General features: G+C 40.0%; 1 protein-coding gene across 2 annotated transcripts; it reads left to right on the top strand.

The window, feature by feature from the left end:
• The first annotated feature begins 209 nt into the window (after positions 1-209).
• Positions 210-8,257, top strand: LOC105025517 (oocyte zinc finger protein XlCOF6-like). Of its 2 annotated transcripts, none has more exons than XM_010896247.3 (4): positions 210-778; positions 4,154-4,387; positions 4,534-4,630; positions 4,764-8,257. In XM_010896247.3, exons 1-4 carry the CDS (start codon positions 599-601, stop codon positions 6,575-6,577), a joined length of 2,325 nt encoding a protein of 774 aa, XP_010894549.1. In that variant the 5' UTR covers positions 210-598; the 3' UTR covers positions 6,578-8,257. The 2 variants fall into 2 exon arrangements, with proteins under 2 accessions (XP_010894549.1, XP_019902593.1); XM_020047034.3 differs by having other exon boundaries at positions 212-778; positions 4,215-4,387.
• The last annotated feature ends 9,257 nt before the right edge of the window (positions 8,258-17,514 follow it).

Genomic DNA, 17,514 nt, shown 5'->3' with positions numbered 1-17,514 from the left:
AAAATCTGTGGGATGTGCTGGACAAACAGGTCTGATCCATGGAGGCCCCACCTCGCAACTTACAGGACTTAAAGGATCTGCTGCTAACATCTTGGTGCCAGATACAACAACACACCTTCAGAGATCTAGTGGAGTCCATACCTTGACGGGTCAGGGTTGTTTTGGCAGCCAAAGGGGTACATACACAATATGAGGCAGGTGTTCATAATGTCATGGCTGATTGGTGTATGTATAATAGTAATTGACAGTCTCTTACTTTGGACTGAAAAATTCCATAATATTTAATGCACTGGCGTAGCTATTGGGGGTGCCGCTGCACCACTGCCCGCGGTGGGTGGGAGGCCCGTGATTGGCCTCTATGATTAATATTTTGTAGCATTTTTATTTTATGTTGTGCTGTTCAATGTTTCTGTCTTAGCCAGATGTCAGCTGTGAAGAGAGTACACACAAGTCTCATTCCAGCCCTGTGGGGGCAGCAGTCACCTTTTCAGCGAGGAACAGGCTAAGCACTGTCCACAATCTGTCATCACCGTTGTCACTAGCTTTTGTTGAGTTGGGGCAAAATGTGACAGTATCTACGCTACTGCTTAACTGGCTTATGTCTATTTGTAGGCTTTTATACTATGGGGAAATGTCACGTTTCAAAGATCAACTAGCCACCGTCATGGGTCTTTTAGTGAATTCAGCCGTGATGGAAATAAGTAAATTGTTCGATGAATGCACCAGTCAAAAGATTGACTACGTTTCACGGAAGCAGTGCACTGTCGGTGGGACTGAGGTAAGTGGGTGACAACGGTCAGAAATTGTTTACATTTTAGTGTAGCCACTCAGACATTAGCCGCTACACTCCGCGAGACCTGGGTGTACACCCTGGGTGTATTCCCCAACAAAATTTTACTTGTGAGACGATTGTATAAACAGAACGAAACGCTATGTCTGAGTTTTTATTCATTTAGGCAAACAAAAAGTTTAGTACAAAACAAAAAATCAGGCAGAAGCAAGTATGCGTTACCAAACCGGTCAATATGCACGCCCCCTCGTTTCGTTTGCAGGAAGTTACGTGTAAATGATTTTGTAGCATAGCCATTTAAAAAAATATCTGTTTGGAAATTGTTCTTTGAATTTCTCAAACCCAAATCTCAAAACCTTTAGCGGGGTGTAAGAAATATCGGGCTCCAAATAAACAACTAAAGCAGTGATATAGGAGTAAGAAGTTTTAAATGTCATTGGTCAACCAACGCCGAATGATGTCACATTTAGTTTAATATCCGTCCGCCGACCGTGACAACCATAGACATAATAAAGAGTAGACGCCGCATCGACCGCTACTGCCTACTGGCGCTGACGAGCCGTGGGACCGCCATCTTGGACCGGTCCGCCACTCCACTCAATCTGTTTTTTGCTGCAAAGTTCATACATGTAGCTATGATACAGGACACATGGTTCGGTGTATTTTAATATTCATAGTTTTATATTCATCAAAACTGTGAACATAATCCCCAAAAAGGGAGAAAAACAGGAACATTTCCAGTTTGACTATCATTCTGATTGAAACACCTAATGTGTAAATAGTGGCAGTAAAGTCAGAAATATATATTTCTCTCTCATTTCACAGCCCCCATCCCAACATACACATATGGGTCCCAGTCTAAAATAGCAGGATGAAATGAAAAGTGACAGTTTTTATTTAAACTGCACATTTGCTTTGTTGAAACTCCCTTGAAAAGTCTGCAAACTTAATGTAGAAATTTTCAAAACACAGTTACAAGTGCTTTTCAGAACCCAGAGGGAAAGAGATCAGGGCTAAGACAATCACAAACACAAGGACATAATGTAAAGATAAACTTCATTATACACAAGCTCACAAACCCAGTGTAAGGCAAAGGAGACCAACATTTGGATTCCTGGAGAGACACACCATGAGGCTAGAGTTCATGAAACACAAACAAACAGAGGTATTTACAGACCCACCAACACTTACAGCAGTATTCACATAAAATGTGACAGACCACTGTTTTCAGGCTGTTTTAAGCCATTGCTTTCAGTTTCAGTGTTAATCTTGTCAGAATGATGACAGATATGACATAAAGATACTATGTGTGATGAGTAAGGTTAAAGTACAGATAAAAGCTTAGAATTCGTTTTGGGATGCTGGAATTTAGGGTTGAATTGTCATTGAACCACACACATGCACATGCTCTAAAACCCCTGAAAGAGGACAGTTCTTCCTCGTGCTCCCTTTCTGCAGTTCAAGAGAGGTGAGACACAACCAATGACAACAAGTCAGAATGATGGTTGTCGATGCCAAACTGAGTCTCCTCAATGTGTTCCCCAAGCAGAAAAACATCCTCCATTCCAATCTCCTCCCGGACGATGTCTGTGACTGTCGACACCTTAGGAGCTGGCATTGGTGAAGCTTGGCGGATCACCCTCTCTGCAGCACTCAGCACCTTATTAAAATTATAATTTAAAAAAATACATATTTATATAATGCTTTACACAGGTGAGACACCACACCAAACCATCAGGCGGCGGAAGATGGCCTGGAAGTACCGATGGATTGTTATTCCAGCCTCCTTATATGGAAAACAGGCACACAATACATACATTACTCACAAGACATAAAGATATTCATTAGGTATAGTTTCAAAATTGTAATTAAAAGAACACCAACCTTACCTAACACTCTGATTGAATTAAATAGGAGCTCCAAGTGATCTTGACTGAACTTGTAGGTGAGCACATACCGCTGAACTAAATAATAAGCTTGTTTGAAAACCATTCTACTATCAGATGTTCTGTTGCCTTTATTTTAAGTGGGGTGGGTATGAGACATGAGAGGTAACTTACTTTTGTTAGGGTGAATTACACGTGAATAATACACAGTGTTGGGCAAGTTACTTGGAAATTGCAGTGAGCTAAGCTATTAGTTACTCTGTCATGAATAAGCTTCACTACACAAAAGCTACCACCCAGTCAAATGTAGCAAGCTGAGTAACACAAACACAGCAGTAGGCTAGTTCATTACATAGGAAGCTAATTTAAGTTGTGCTAATTTCTAGCTAGGACTGCCCAACAATGATAATACCGTCTTCTATTTATATAAATATATAATTAGCTGGCCAATGTTATACCAGTAATATTTGCTTTATTTCTACAATAGCATTCTTGAGTCAGTTGTAATCTAAGTCAGTGTTATAGAATATGACTTATCAAGTCTCAGTTCGCTGGGTGAACACCGGCTGGTGCAGTAAACATAGCCTAGCTAGCTGGATACGATTTCAGTACAGTAATATCAAAGATCCTTGCTCCTTCTCAACTCTCTGGTAATATTCTAGTCACAAAATACAACCAATAATACGCTAATGTTAAATCTTACTTGTGAAAAGTAATCCCCCGAGCCCTGCTTTCGATGGTCCGCCGATATGAGCAGGAGTATGCTCCACAGTGCTCTGGCATCGTTGCTTCTGCTGCTACGCAAATAGGAGTATGACCGGTCAAAGATGGCGGCTGTATTTCTCGTGCCCCAGCAGCCAATGCGGCGTCTACTCTTTATTATGTCTATGGTGACAACATTCTTAATAAATTTATCTCTGACAGACGCAAACATACAAAAATTACGAGTGACCTTCCTGAGTGTATTTACTCTGTCAAACAAATCGTGTTAGTTTCAGACCTTTTGTAACACAGAGTTTCTATTGGTCAAATTCAGATTAGTCCCTCACCATTATGATTGGTTTAACCAAACCAAGGGACCTTGTCGAATTTGTTCTATATGAACAAAACGGCATGCATATATATTTAAAAAAAATGCATATAATATTTACATAATATAATATTTATATTTTTTTAACTGGCTGAGTCCTTGTGGCAGGTTGGGCACGGCAGGCTCAGTCATATCTGTTGGCCTGGGGATGTAGTTTCTGGTGAAAACTTCCTTGAGCAGTGTGATGAGAAGTAGAATGGCTTGGCAAGATTTTCATCAGATGCCCCCTAGACTAATTTGTACCATTTACATAGCTAGTTTGTCTGCAAGAGGTCAGATCAGGTCAATTGTCTTGAGTCAATAAATTGCCAGGTTACCTGGTACTGATAACTAGACACTGATTTCTTTATTCTGCTAAGATAGTTTTGGTGTCTTCTCCATACACAGCTGTGTGCAATCATGAAGAGATTGTCCAAAGAGGCCATGGAAAAAATAATTTGTCTCATAGATGAGGATACTGCTTCCCAGGGAGACCACAAAGTTGTAAAGGAGAAGCTCAAGTTGACAGACGGGGACCCGAGGACAACTGGAGGGCTTGGCAAGGAAGGTGCAAAGGACCGAAAAACCCAAGATACTGACGTGACTGAACTTAAGCGCATGTCTGAAGACCACAGTGGCATGGTAATTACACATCTACGTTTAACCGGTCACTTACCTGACTGTAAATAGTCTGCAATGCTTTGCCGTTCAAGAAATGTAGCTTATTTGGAGGTCAGTGTATGAGCCAGTGTGTGCTTGGAGAAAGACATTGATTATTCGGATTCTAGTGTGCAGAGACGGTACATCACCATGCTGAATGGATCCCATTGGCTGAGGGTCTAGCCCAACAGGACATCCCGTTAGGACACACGCAGCAAAACACAGGTGAGCACTCAGAAGGGTAGGATTATAGACAACTGTATTTGTGTTATATTCAGAACTTTGCAGAAAATTGAAATTAAATGCTATACCCGCTAACAACGGCGGGGATACTCCCGTTTATTGCTCTGCTGCCAAGGTGGAGAATCCGGGACAAACGTGGCGGAACGTGCTACAGTTGACCATGACTTGGAAGAGGAGATCACTACGCCCCGTTCACCCACAGAGGCGCAAGAGGGCCACGACTTACAGCCCGCGGCACCCACCGTCACATCCGGTGATCAGAAAACGGCGGTTCCCCTTGAACGACCGAGGCGGATGCGCGCAGCAAAATTCCGAAAGACTGAGGAGTCAGTCAGAGGAAACGAACATCTAAGCTGTGCGCAGTGCGGGAAGACTTTCAGTAAACGAAGCAACCTGAAAGCCCACCAGGTCGTCCACACGGGTGAAAGGCCGTTCAAGTGCACGCAGTGCGGGAAGGGCTTCACGGCCAAGTGCAGTCTCAAAGTGCACCATGTTATTATCCACAAGAGGGAGAAGCCATTCAAGTGCACGTACTGCCGAAAGATCTTTGGCACCCAGAGCCAGCTTAAAGAACACCAGGTGGTCTTCAAAGGGGGAAAAGAGAAGGCTTTGAACTGTACTCTGTGTGCCAGGGTTTTCCCAGCCAAGTGTAGCCTCAAAGCCCACAGGATTGCCGAACATAGAGGAGAGAAGAGATTCAAATGCTCTCAGTGTGTGAAGGTTTTTGCCAGGCGAAGAGATCTGATTATACACCAGGGTGTACACACAGGGGAAAAACCACTGAAGTGTACAACATGTGGGAAGTCTTTCACCGCCCGACGCAGTTTAAACGTGCACATGTTGACTGTACACGAAGGAGAGCGACCATTTGGCTGCGATGTTTGTGGCAATCGATTCAGTCAGAAGAGTGGCCTCAAGGCTCACCAAAGGACGCATACAGGAGATAAGCCCTACGTATGCGATCAGTGCGGGAAGGTATTCCGTCTGAAGAGTGCCCTCAATACCCACCGCACGGTTCACACCGGTGTGAAAGCATTTCGCTGTGAGATTTGCGGCAAGTGTTTCAGTTTAGCACCCAACCTCCGAAGACATGAACAGTCTCACTCTGGTGTCCGAGCGTTCACCTGCAACGTGTGCCAGAAGAGCTTCACCCAAGCCAGTCATCTCAAAGTCCACCAGCGCATTCACACGGGTGAGAAAATATTTGTGTGCGACTTGTGCGGGAAGAGTTTCAACCAGAAGAGTTCCCTGGTGACCCACCAGAAGATACACAGTGGGGACAAACCCTTCGAGTGCTCAGAGTGCGGGAAGAGTTACCGGTCGTTGAACTATCTGAAAAGGCACCGGGTGATCCACACCGACGAAAAGCCTCACTCCTGCGAAGAATGTGGGAAGCGTTTCCACACTGCTGGCAATCTCAAAACTCATCGTCGAACCCACACAGAAGGGAAGCCCTTTACCTGTGACATATGTGGTCAAGGGTACAGCTCCCTGAGTTACTTTAACACACATCGGCTCATTCACACTGAGGGGAAACCGTTTGGATGCACCACATGCGAGAAGCGCTTCAGCAAACAGCGTTTCCTGAACCTTCACCTACGCACTCACACCGGAGAGAGGCCACACACCTGCGACCTGTGTGGGAAGAGTTTCAGTTTTGCACAGAACCTTGTTCGCCATAAACGTGTTCACACTGGTGAAAAACCATTTCTCTGCATTGTGTGTGGGAAGGCTTTTAGCCAAGCAAACAATCTGAAGGCTCACCAGCAAGTACACACAGGGGAAAAACCTTACAACTGTTCCAAATGCAGAAAGAGCTTCTCCTGTATGAGAAATTTGAAGGAACATAAGTGTATTGAAGTTCTAAAGCCAATTGTGGCACTGATTATTGGACAGTGCCATAATAGTACTGTGTTAACTTGTGAATAGAACGAGCATGAATAAACTTTGATCTGAAGCTGCCTATTAACAAACTTGGATAATTGGAAATGCTTAGCAAAAATTGCATGATTGTTGCAATTCCATTAACTTATTATAATTATAGAATATTTATCACAACAGATACATGAATCACAATGCAAGTGATACTTTTGGGTTAGGATGAGGTGAGATTTTCCTTGCTTAAGCTATACCATCATCCTGTGTAGCTCACATGCTAAGAGCTTGGTGCTTTTGGTGCAATTTCAGGGTTGAGGTTGGCCAGTGAATATGTATGCACTCATTACTTTAAATTGTTCTGGATAAGATATTGTTAAATTACTAGAATGTAAATATCTCTCAGGTAACCTGGGCCATAGTGTTTAATACTAAAGTGGTATTATTATGTATGCAAACTTGCTTCTCTTGTTCAGAACCACCAGGAAGGTTGCTGGAGTGTTTCACAATATGTTGCAATACATGTGCTCACTTTACAACTCAGGTAACCAGAGGGGCTATACTGGTTTTTCATAAATCTAAAATAAATAAATAGAAACAATAATATACCTGTATTTTGTAACTGTTTAATTATTTCACTAAATAGTATAATGTCTGTTTTAATATAAGCTTAACTCATTTTGGGTAATATCATCATTAAATGTTTTTTTGAATCAACGATGTTTGTGTTTAATTGTTGTCTTGGCCTGAAATACCATAGAACATTATTGAAGGCTACAATGAACACATCCAATTAGCCTGTGGAAATGTGTTATTCTGGCCTAATTGTAACACTGCTAAACAATTGTTAATACTGCCAAAGAGAAACCGCAAAAAGTTGTGACTCTTCAACACCACCTTTGGTTGCTCACATCATATTCTGCCCTGCCTAGAGCAGAAATCAATCTGATCCATTCGCCTGGTTGGAAAGCAGCATCTTGTTTGAGGTGACTGATCCCTTTGTAAAGGAGACTCATCTTGAAGTGGCTGAAGTGCAGACAATGACAGAGACTGCCTCAAAGGTCTTGTGCCTTGAGGTTTTCTCCTGGTCAAAGCTTAAGGTCACTGCCTGGACTATCCTCTGCCCCTCACAAGCTATTGAAACTGCACCCAGCAGGGACCTCTGTCAGAGTAGAGACTTCTACAATTTATAATCAACTAATGTGTGCCATGTTTTTGGAAGAAGCAATGGAATAATCACTGTTCACACACATTTATTGGCGTTATCCCATTAAAGCATGTGCAACCCAGATATAGACATCCACTAGGTGCTGTATGAGATGGTGAGTAGATTGTTTAAAACAACGGTTGCTCATCTTTGATTCACTTACTAATACTGAAGGAACCAGTAGTTCTCCCTACCTGTGAATTGTACAGGGGATTTCAGGCTTCTATCCATGAGCTGAAACTCGGTCATGCTATAACAGGGATTTTAAAAGCAAGAAAGTACATGTTTTGAACTTGCTAGACCTAAATCGTATGGCTATGTTGTGGCAAAACTTGAAAGTAGTGCATTCTCCAAAAGCCACACATCATTGGGAAAAATAGGTTTGGTATGGGTCACACCGATGTTTGATCAGTTACAGGAAGCATTTGGTGGACAGTCATTTCATGTTCAGTCATTTCATGTTCAGTCATGGCAGCTTAATGTGGCACAGTTAGTTATTGGGGCGAAATGGGAGCAATTGCTTTTTCAAACTAGGTCATTTGGCACTGCCTAACTTTGTTTATTAAATTAATAAGTCATTCTTTTTTTGTTCACTCAGGTTTCCTTTATCCTGGTATTAGGTATTGACTGAATATCTGATAAGATTCAATGTTAAATAATATGTTTGCAAAAACTGAAAATCTGAATGAAAATATATTTTCACAAAGATATTTTTCTTGAAAGTGTGCCCTCTTTCATTAGTGCACTTAATTCCAACCAATTTAAAAGCATTTGATTGGTGGATATGGTTTGAGCCACCTACAGGTGCTGGTCATATAATTAGAATAGCATCAAAAAGTTGATTTATTTCAGTAAATCTATTCAAAAAGTGAAACTTTTATATTATATTCATTCATTCCACACAGACTGATATATTTCAAGTGTTTTTTTCTTTTAATTTTGATAATTATAACTGACAACTAATGAAAACCCAAAATTCAGTATATCAGTAATGGTTTTTCAATAAGGGAAGTTAACAATTTCCAAATGTCACCTGTGTGTCCAGAAGTTGCCATTAGCCACTCTGGAAAAAGTTGGTTCTGACCTGCCTTCAGAACCCATTAGAAGAGGTCAGAGGGGAGAGGCCTCTTGCTCATTCAGTTGGGGTTTGAAACAGCATGGAAAGGAAGCAGCTCTGGAATTGGTATGCAGTGAACAAGATTGCATATCCACAATGTAAAAATATACCCCAAACATTAATGGAAACAAAAAATTGCTTGTGGTCTTCAGTGGTAGGGTAAAGCAAGGTTAACATGTTAAGATTAGGGTTAAGTTGAAGATACATATTCAGAACGGACTATAAGTTATATATGCTCTGTTATGTTCATCAGCAGAGTTGGGGAGTAACGGATTACAAGTAATCCAAAAAAACATTACAACCGTTATTTACCAACAAAAATATTGTCATCGGATTACAAATTACCGGGGATGGTTGTAACATGGGTTAGTTGTAACACTTCCAATTTCTCTAATCAGGAACAAGTTGCGAATAATCTGATTCACTCTGCACATGATCAGTTTAATCCTTATTTCATATGTGAAGAAGTAGCACCCTGTGGCAGACAACCATTTTTAAAAGGAAAAAACAAATTTCGAGCTAAGGACGTTTTATTTATTTTTTATAGTATAGCCAGCTATGTAATTAAATTCATCAAACATAAATCATGTTTATTGTGTGTCTATCCAGATATTTTTCATGCAAGTTGTTAGTGATAACATGTAAAAGATTTGCTTTACAGTAAGCTAGTTCATGACTATAGGAGTCTGGGTTAGTTGTAACAACAAGAGTCTGGGTTAGTTATAACAACAATTAAAATGTTACAACCATACGCAATTTTTTGGTTGTAGGCCTATATATGTTTTCTTTGAATTTCATTATGACTAGACTGACAGTAAAAAAACAAGCACAAACACACAAACTAAAATTCAGTAATTCTCTTTTTTTTTTTATTCTCAATAACTCATTTTGTTCAAATGTACTATGTTCAAATGTCTCACTACTATGACTGACAGTAACTAACGTACTTCAAACACATCAATTATGTTCAAGTAATTTAAGTTTTGAAATAAAAAGCTTTCAATATCATTTTTTGATAATTATTGTTACAACTCACCCCAGGGTATTTCATAATGTTACATTTCACCCCAGGGTATGTTACAACTGAACCACGCTATATAACTAGTTTGTATACAATTTTGAATAATTAAGAGCTTTAAGATACAGACAGAAATGTCCAAAATGTTACAACTATCCCTAGTCTCCCCTACTTCAATTGAAAATAATTATGACAAATTGTATGTTTGAGTTCATTATTTAATGTTATAAAAACATCGTTATTTGAACCAAAATATGAACTACGCGCCTCAGTTGTGTGTGTGATCTTCATGCGCGTAAAGGTGGACGACATCATAGACATCCTATTTAAAGGCTAGACGTCTCATGGCGCACTCACTTCCGGCATCACCGGTGGCCATCTTATCACAGGCAGGCTTCCTGTCGGGCTCTGTGGTACCTAATATTAGGTGAGTGATCAGCACTAACAAAAATACTCTTATCTCGCTGAAACCTTGACGGATTTACAAACAGTTTGGTTTCTTACAAACGTTATTAACGTGGCTATAATTCTGAATGCTTGAAAATGTTGAAATTGCAGCTTTTCTATTCTAAAAACGTCTAAATCGTGCAGCATAGTTGGATCACGGCTACTTGCGCAAGTTATCAAGGCAGTTATCACAAACGAGCTGTTCGATTATAGAGGTTTTACTGACACCAATAACGATTTTATGACAACTAATCTTTTGTCTAAATTACAATATTTGTGGATGTGGTTGTAGTTATTTGCTGGCTAATAACAATAAGCTTTGAGTGAGACCTATGGCAACTAGCGTTACAGTTTTGCTGCTAACCAGCAAAGTTGCACATGCTTGTCAATCCGGTTGGTTCTTTTGTTGCTTGAAGGACAGCAATATGTCCTGACCTACAGGTTCAGCCAGGACCACTTGGAGCTTCTCTTCAACTCCATCAGAGTATCTGGTAGGGTTCATAATTTATATTTACCAGCTGCAACACTAAGTGACTTGTATTGTTTTCAGTTTGTCGGTCCATGTTTTTTTTACTTTTGGTAACATGTGTTTTCTGCAGACATACACCCTAACCCTAAGACATACACAATACCTGGAAGTGTCGCAAACCATTTTGAATATTTAGAAAAATGCCTGTGTTTGTCTATTTGTTTGCAGAACTTATCATCACTGATACAGTCTGAATTGTATGATAATGTCATTCAACCTATTTTATGTGGAAAGATCATTCAGGGGTGGCTAGTTCTAATTAGTCTTTTTTTGTAAAAATGTTTTAAGCATAAAACATTTTAAAGCATGTATTGAATATCTGTGTACAATTCTTTTATCTTTTTTTTTTCCTTAAACGAATAACAACCCTAATGCCAGCCAGTTCAAGTACATCTTTAGGATGTAAAGCTGATGGCCCAGTGTGGGGTTGTTAAACCATGCAGAGGCAATGTGACGGCACAGGATGACACAGAGTCCCTACCAGTTGTCATCGACACCTCTACAAGCCTGTCAGCTGTAGATGTGTCCTCTGCAGCAGGAGGAGAAGATCTTCCATCCCCGTTTGCTGACATTCCTGCCCTAGTACATGATCACCGCTACCTTCCCGTCCACTTCGATGGTCTTGTGGACAACGCTCTCATGTACATTTCAGGTGAAGGCTAACTGAAAGTCGATTTTCCCTATAACCAAAAGTGCCAATAGTCACAATCTGGAGAAAAACAATCTCATGATTGTCCAAAAAGGGAAGTGTTCCCTTAATTTCCCCATGCTTATTAATGGTTATTGTTATTAGTTATGATATTACTAACTAACATTTCAGGATTTGTTGTGCAACAGGCTCTGAAGAAGCTGTCGTGTGATGTCTGCCGTGCAAGCCTGGTGACATGCTGCATCTGCCATCAAGGACCAGAGCTACCACATGCTGAATTTAAAAAACAATGGAGGTCTGGTGATTCCATCAGAGGGAACCATGAGTGTCATCAGGGCAGCAGAGTGGGTCATTCGGCAGTCATCAGGCAGTACCAGACGATCACAGCCCATCAAACTGCTTGAGGTTGTTTACATTGTCTGAAAAAGGATCGGTTCAGAGGATGTTTGTGTTGGGATAGACATCCACCACCATAGGTTGTTAAAAATAATTCTGTCCCTGTTTTTTAAGTTAAGGCTGCACCACATCGCCAGAATTACAATCCTCAGCTTACAGAGCAACAACATGTGACAGAAACTTATACTTAGAAACAATAAAACTGTCCTTTTCAAAGGGCATTAGCCCAAGGTATGTGTTTTTCAAGGTACTGTCCTCTTTTACTTCAACAGTAGTGTAGTGCTCTCTACAGCATTTATTTATTTGTGTATATATAAATGATTTATTTATATTTGTAAAGGGGAATCATGTACCTATTTTTCTGTGTGCAAATAAATGTCACTCTTATAATAGTTTAAAAATAGAGACTTGTGTAATTATTCCATATTTTTTGTAGTCATTCTATATCAGTACCCCTGACATACAATCCAAATAGTCTACAAGTAACATTAGTGTTACCTTTCATTTGATTTGATTTCATTATGCTTCTACACGAAGAGGTTGCCCCACAGTAAGCATTTTATTGTCAGCATTTTGTCTGACAAAGTCCTATGGGGAGTTTCCATAGGGCATTTTACAATACGCATGACCATACCTTGGCAAATAATGGTCTAAAGTACTCAATTTCATTCTATATTGATCTGCTTTTGCACACAGCTTCACAAGACCTGGTGCTAGGGCTCAGTTGTTTCTAAAGTCATATCAAGTGACCTAGAGGGCTGAAATGTGGTCAGTTCAGAGATGCTTGTTATCCGGCATAAAGAAAAAACATGTAGTAATTAAAATTATTTTATAATAGTAATTTTATTATAATAGTACAAAAGTGTATATGTTTTGTTGCCATTCTGTAGCCTATTTATTGATTTAACATACATACCTTGTTTGTATATTCATTACACCTATCTGGTTCTGTTCAAGGATATTTTCATATGGAAGTCCATGGTTTTAATGGTTCATTTTAATGGTGTATGCAGTGTCATAACTTTATCTCTGACGTTTATAACAAACCAAACCGTTTGAAAATCGGTAGAAAAATGTGCAAGTTATGGTTATTTAAAAGTACATGCACCATAAAACACAATGTTACAAGTGAGCGAGCGGCCTGTGGCAAGATGGCCGCCATGTGCGGACGTCGACCTCCATTAGCCTTTAGCGCGGACAAGGTATCTAGCCTTTATATATGATGTCTATGGACGACATAACCAGTTTAGTGACGGAGGAAGCGCTAGTTTAAATTTCTTCGGTTTTGGTTGGTTGGATGGCTGGTAAAAACAGAGTTATATCTTCGATAATATTAGCCGAGACAAATAAAATGTTATTTAGTTATCTATTCCACGCAAGATTCTCAGAACAATGATAGGCAAATAGGCCTACCCGGTGTTATATATTTTTCAATTTTCAAGGTATATTTGTCAAATGCACCGAACAACCCAGCCAGGACGAATTGCACCGAATAACTTTTACAGGAATTGTTTAATATATAACTATTTATTAGATAGCTGTAAAATGGCGCTGCCTTCAAGTTAAACATTATATGGAATTTACCACGACATTTGGGGAGAAAAGGTGTGTTAGGAAGCACTCTGCCAAAAGATGATTATTTGACGCGGCCACATCAATTCCGTATCAACGTCATCAGCGACTTGTGAGCAACATTAAAGAAACACTTCTGGGTCACGAAAATCTGGAATTTTTCAAAATAAAAGAGACCAACGAATTACTTAAAAACGGAGATAAATTGAGTTTATTAATTGTTTGAAAACATGTACCTCTCAAAACATTGACAACAATTCAAATATGATCATATTTAAGAGAAATTTCGATAAAAAGTGGGTGTTAAAACACGTAGCAACAATAAGACTTCCGGTTTTTGGATTTTGCCTTCAAAATAGAGGTCCGCGGTAAAACGCGATTTTAATAATATTAAATGTATCGATTTTGACACTTTGCTTAGTGTATATTGTAAAAATGTACTGTAGGAAATGTTCAGGAGAGTGGGTAGGATAATTAAATGCAAAGATATCAAGGGGCACTGTATATTTGCAATTGTTGCTGGCATTTTACTCCACCCATCCTAGATCCTATTTGCCACAATGAAACTCAAAGGAAATGAAATAAATATTACCCTGTGCAGAAACAACTATTCTATACGCCGCAGTGAATGTATTGTAGGAAATGTTTAGGAGACTCTATACAGTGATTATGTGCAAAGAAATCAAGGGGCACCATGTATTTGCAATTGTTGCTGGCATTTTACTCCACCCATACCATTGGCCACATTCCAAATTGCTGAATAACCTTTAGATCCATTATTCATTTTGTTAATGGAGGTGATTATCACCATTTGGTGATTACTTAACAATTCAGCCAATGATCTAATGTAGTTGTCAATTACTTATATTAACTGGCCATTAGCCTGCTGTATCACCTTTAGAGATGTAGATGTAGGATTTTATGGGTAAAAATATAAAATTTAATGTGTGAATGTGATACTGAAAAGAAAGGGTATGTTTGCATACTTTCTCTGTAAGAAATGTTGTTTTTGTTCCAGTTTTTAGCTCAGAACAGTACCAAATGTCTTTACTACTGAAAACACCAACATGTAATTACAGTGGGGCAAACAAGTATTTAGTCAGCCACCAATTGTGCACGTTTTCCCGCTTAAAAATGATGAGAGAGGCCTGTAATTTTCATCATAGGTACACTTCAACTATGAGAGACAGAATGAGAAAAATAAATCCAGAAAATCACATTGTAGGATTTTTGATGAATTTATTGGTAAATTCCTCTGTAAAATAAGTAATTGGTCACCTACAAACAAGCAACATTTCTGGCTCTCACAGACCTGTAACTTCTTCTTTAAGAGGCTCCTCTGTCCTCCACTACATCAGTATAAAAGACACCTGTCCACAACCTCAAACAGTCCCACTCCAAACTCCACTTTGACCAAGACCAAAGAGCTGTCAAAGGACACCAGAAACAAAATTGTAGACCTGCATCAGGCTGGGAAGACTGAATCTGCAATAGGTAAGCAACTTGGTTTGAAGAAATCAACCGTGGGAGCAATTATAAGAAAATGGAAGACATACAAGACCACTGATAATCTCCTTAGATCCGGGGCTCCACGCAAGATCCCGTGGGGTCAAATTGATCACAAGAACAGTGAGCAAAAATCCCAGAACCACATGGGAGGACCTAGTGAATGACCTGCAGAGAGCTGGGACCAAAGTAAGGCTACCATCAGCAACACACTACGGGGACTTCCAGGGACTCAAATCCTGCATTGCCAGACGTGTCCCCCTGCTTAAGCCAGTACATGTCTAGGCCCATCTGAGGTTTGTTAGAGAGCATTTGGATGGTCCAGAAGAGGATTGGGAGAATGTCATATGGTCAGATGAAACCAAAATATAACTTTTTGGTAAAAACTGGAGGAGAAAGAATGCTGAGTTGCATCCAAAGAACACCATACCTACTGTGAAGCATGGGGCTGGAAACATCATGCTTTGGGGCTGTTTTTCTGCAAAGGGACCAGGACGACTGATCCATGTAAAGGAAAGAATGAATGGGGCCACATATCGTGAGATTTTGAGTGAAAACCTCCTTCCATCAGCAAGGGCATTGAAGATGAAACATGGCTGGGTCTTTCAGAATGACAATGATCCCAAACACACAGCCCGGGCAACGAAGGAGTGGTTTCGTAAGAAGCATTTCAAGGTCTGGAGTGGCCTAGCCAGTCACCAGATCTCAACCACATAGAAAATCTTTGGAGGGAGTTGAAAGTCTGTGTTGCCCAGCGACTATAAAATGAACTTGTGCTATAGTTATCCCAATCGTCCTTTCAGTTGTCAGGTAGCATCTCGTTCACAAATCTCTCATTTGATAGGCCTGTAATATATAACCAGGTTAGTAGGACCAACCCCATTTGCAGACAGTCCTTGTTTGGAATCTGCTTGGATCAGCTTACATTTGTACTGAATCACTGTTACAAGAGGCTTCGTTTCTTCATCAGGTTGGCAATTTCTTCTCAATTTATTGGTTTTGCTGTTTGATTCATGTTGGTATGCATATGTTGTTAATTTCATTTGCCTGAGCAAAATTCTGATTGATTGAATGATTTTTATAGTCAAATGTAGAGACATTTATTGGCTTATTTAGATTATTTACAATAAAACTCTTAAAAAGTATTCATAGCAATATTCCCAGAGAGGTATTTAAAGCACCATGGACATCTCTATGTTAACAAATTTATAGCATATGTCTGCCCTGAATGTTGGTCGCGTAGGGCCAACACCCAGGTCTTCATTCTCACATTACTGACTTATTTTGACCGGGGATAACATCTGAGTACAGTTGAGTTGGTCTGAGTGCAACTTCCTCTAAGAAACAAAACAGAAAAGTTTTTTGCCCTTCCAGGACCAACATTGTGCAGTCCTGTAATGTATCTGTCTTGTCCTGTAAATGTTCTTGTTTCAGACAGCCAGATATAATATTGACTTTTCAGTCATGACAGGAATGTCATGACTGCAAAGAATTGGCCACATTTTTAATACAATGCCCATCCTAAGCATCATAAACTCTAAGACAGCCAAGACGGAAGAAGATCAACTTGGGTAGAAAGTTGAGTAATTGGTTTGATTAACTGTATGTACTGTGTACCCTATCCTGTTATCATTTAGTACATCATCTTTTATATTGCATGTTGTTTAATGTAAGTTTGGAGTTGTAATGCCCCATATTAGTTGTATTTAGATAAAACCTAACAGCCCACATTCAGAATTTACTATGAAGGTTTTAGGATGTGCACATTCTTTCAAAAAAATAAATATATTTTTTTTAAAACGTCATTATTGGGATAAATCTCTAACTTTCTTTCCTTTTAATTTGTCCTGGTCATTGGTAATTCTCATCTCCGTGCCTTAGTGGATAACATTGTCCCCATGCCAAATCAGGCTGATTCCACTGGTCAATCTACCATGGCTTTTGGCTTCATGTCCACTCCTGGAGCAAGAGTTTCACATCTGATGGAAGATGTTCGTGGGGAGGTGTTACCCAGAGGCGTCGTCACAGTCATAGTATGTCTGATCATTCCTGGTAACAACCTTGAAGCCAGCCCATCCATCTCCCAGGCAATTACCAAGAACTGCTGGCCCTGGAGTATGAAACCCAAGCATGGGATCTGGATGTGACTTAAGGATTGGAGACATCCAGTGGCAGGCAGTGGCCGAAAAGATTCATTTGAGCAATGATTTTGAGACGCCAATTATGACTACCCTGATCAAGGACACTTTGTTTAAGGAAATACAGGTAATCGATACAACTAGACCTCGTTTTGCTTGGGTTCAAACTCCTCTTTGCAGATCTTCTCCAAGTTATTAAGGTTTCGAGGCTGACATTTGGCAACTCAAACCTTCAGCTCCTTTCACAGACTGGCTAGGCCACTCCAGGACCTTAATGTGCTTCTTCTTGAGCCACTCCTTTGTTGCCTAGGCCGTGTGTTTTGGGTCATTGGCATGCTGGAATACCCAGCCAAGACCCATTTTCAATGCCCTGGCTGAGAAAAGGAGGTTCTCACCCAAGATTTGACGGTAC

This window comes from Esox lucius, chromosome 6, assembly GCF_011004845.1.
Source record: "Esox lucius isolate fEsoLuc1 chromosome 6, fEsoLuc1.pri, whole genome shotgun sequence".
Classification (NCBI taxonomy): domain Eukaryota; kingdom Metazoa; phylum Chordata; class Actinopteri; order Esociformes; family Esocidae; genus Esox; species Esox lucius.
The sequence above is the reverse complement of the archived record's forward strand: the minus strand, read 5'-3'. Positions and strand labels throughout refer to the sequence as shown.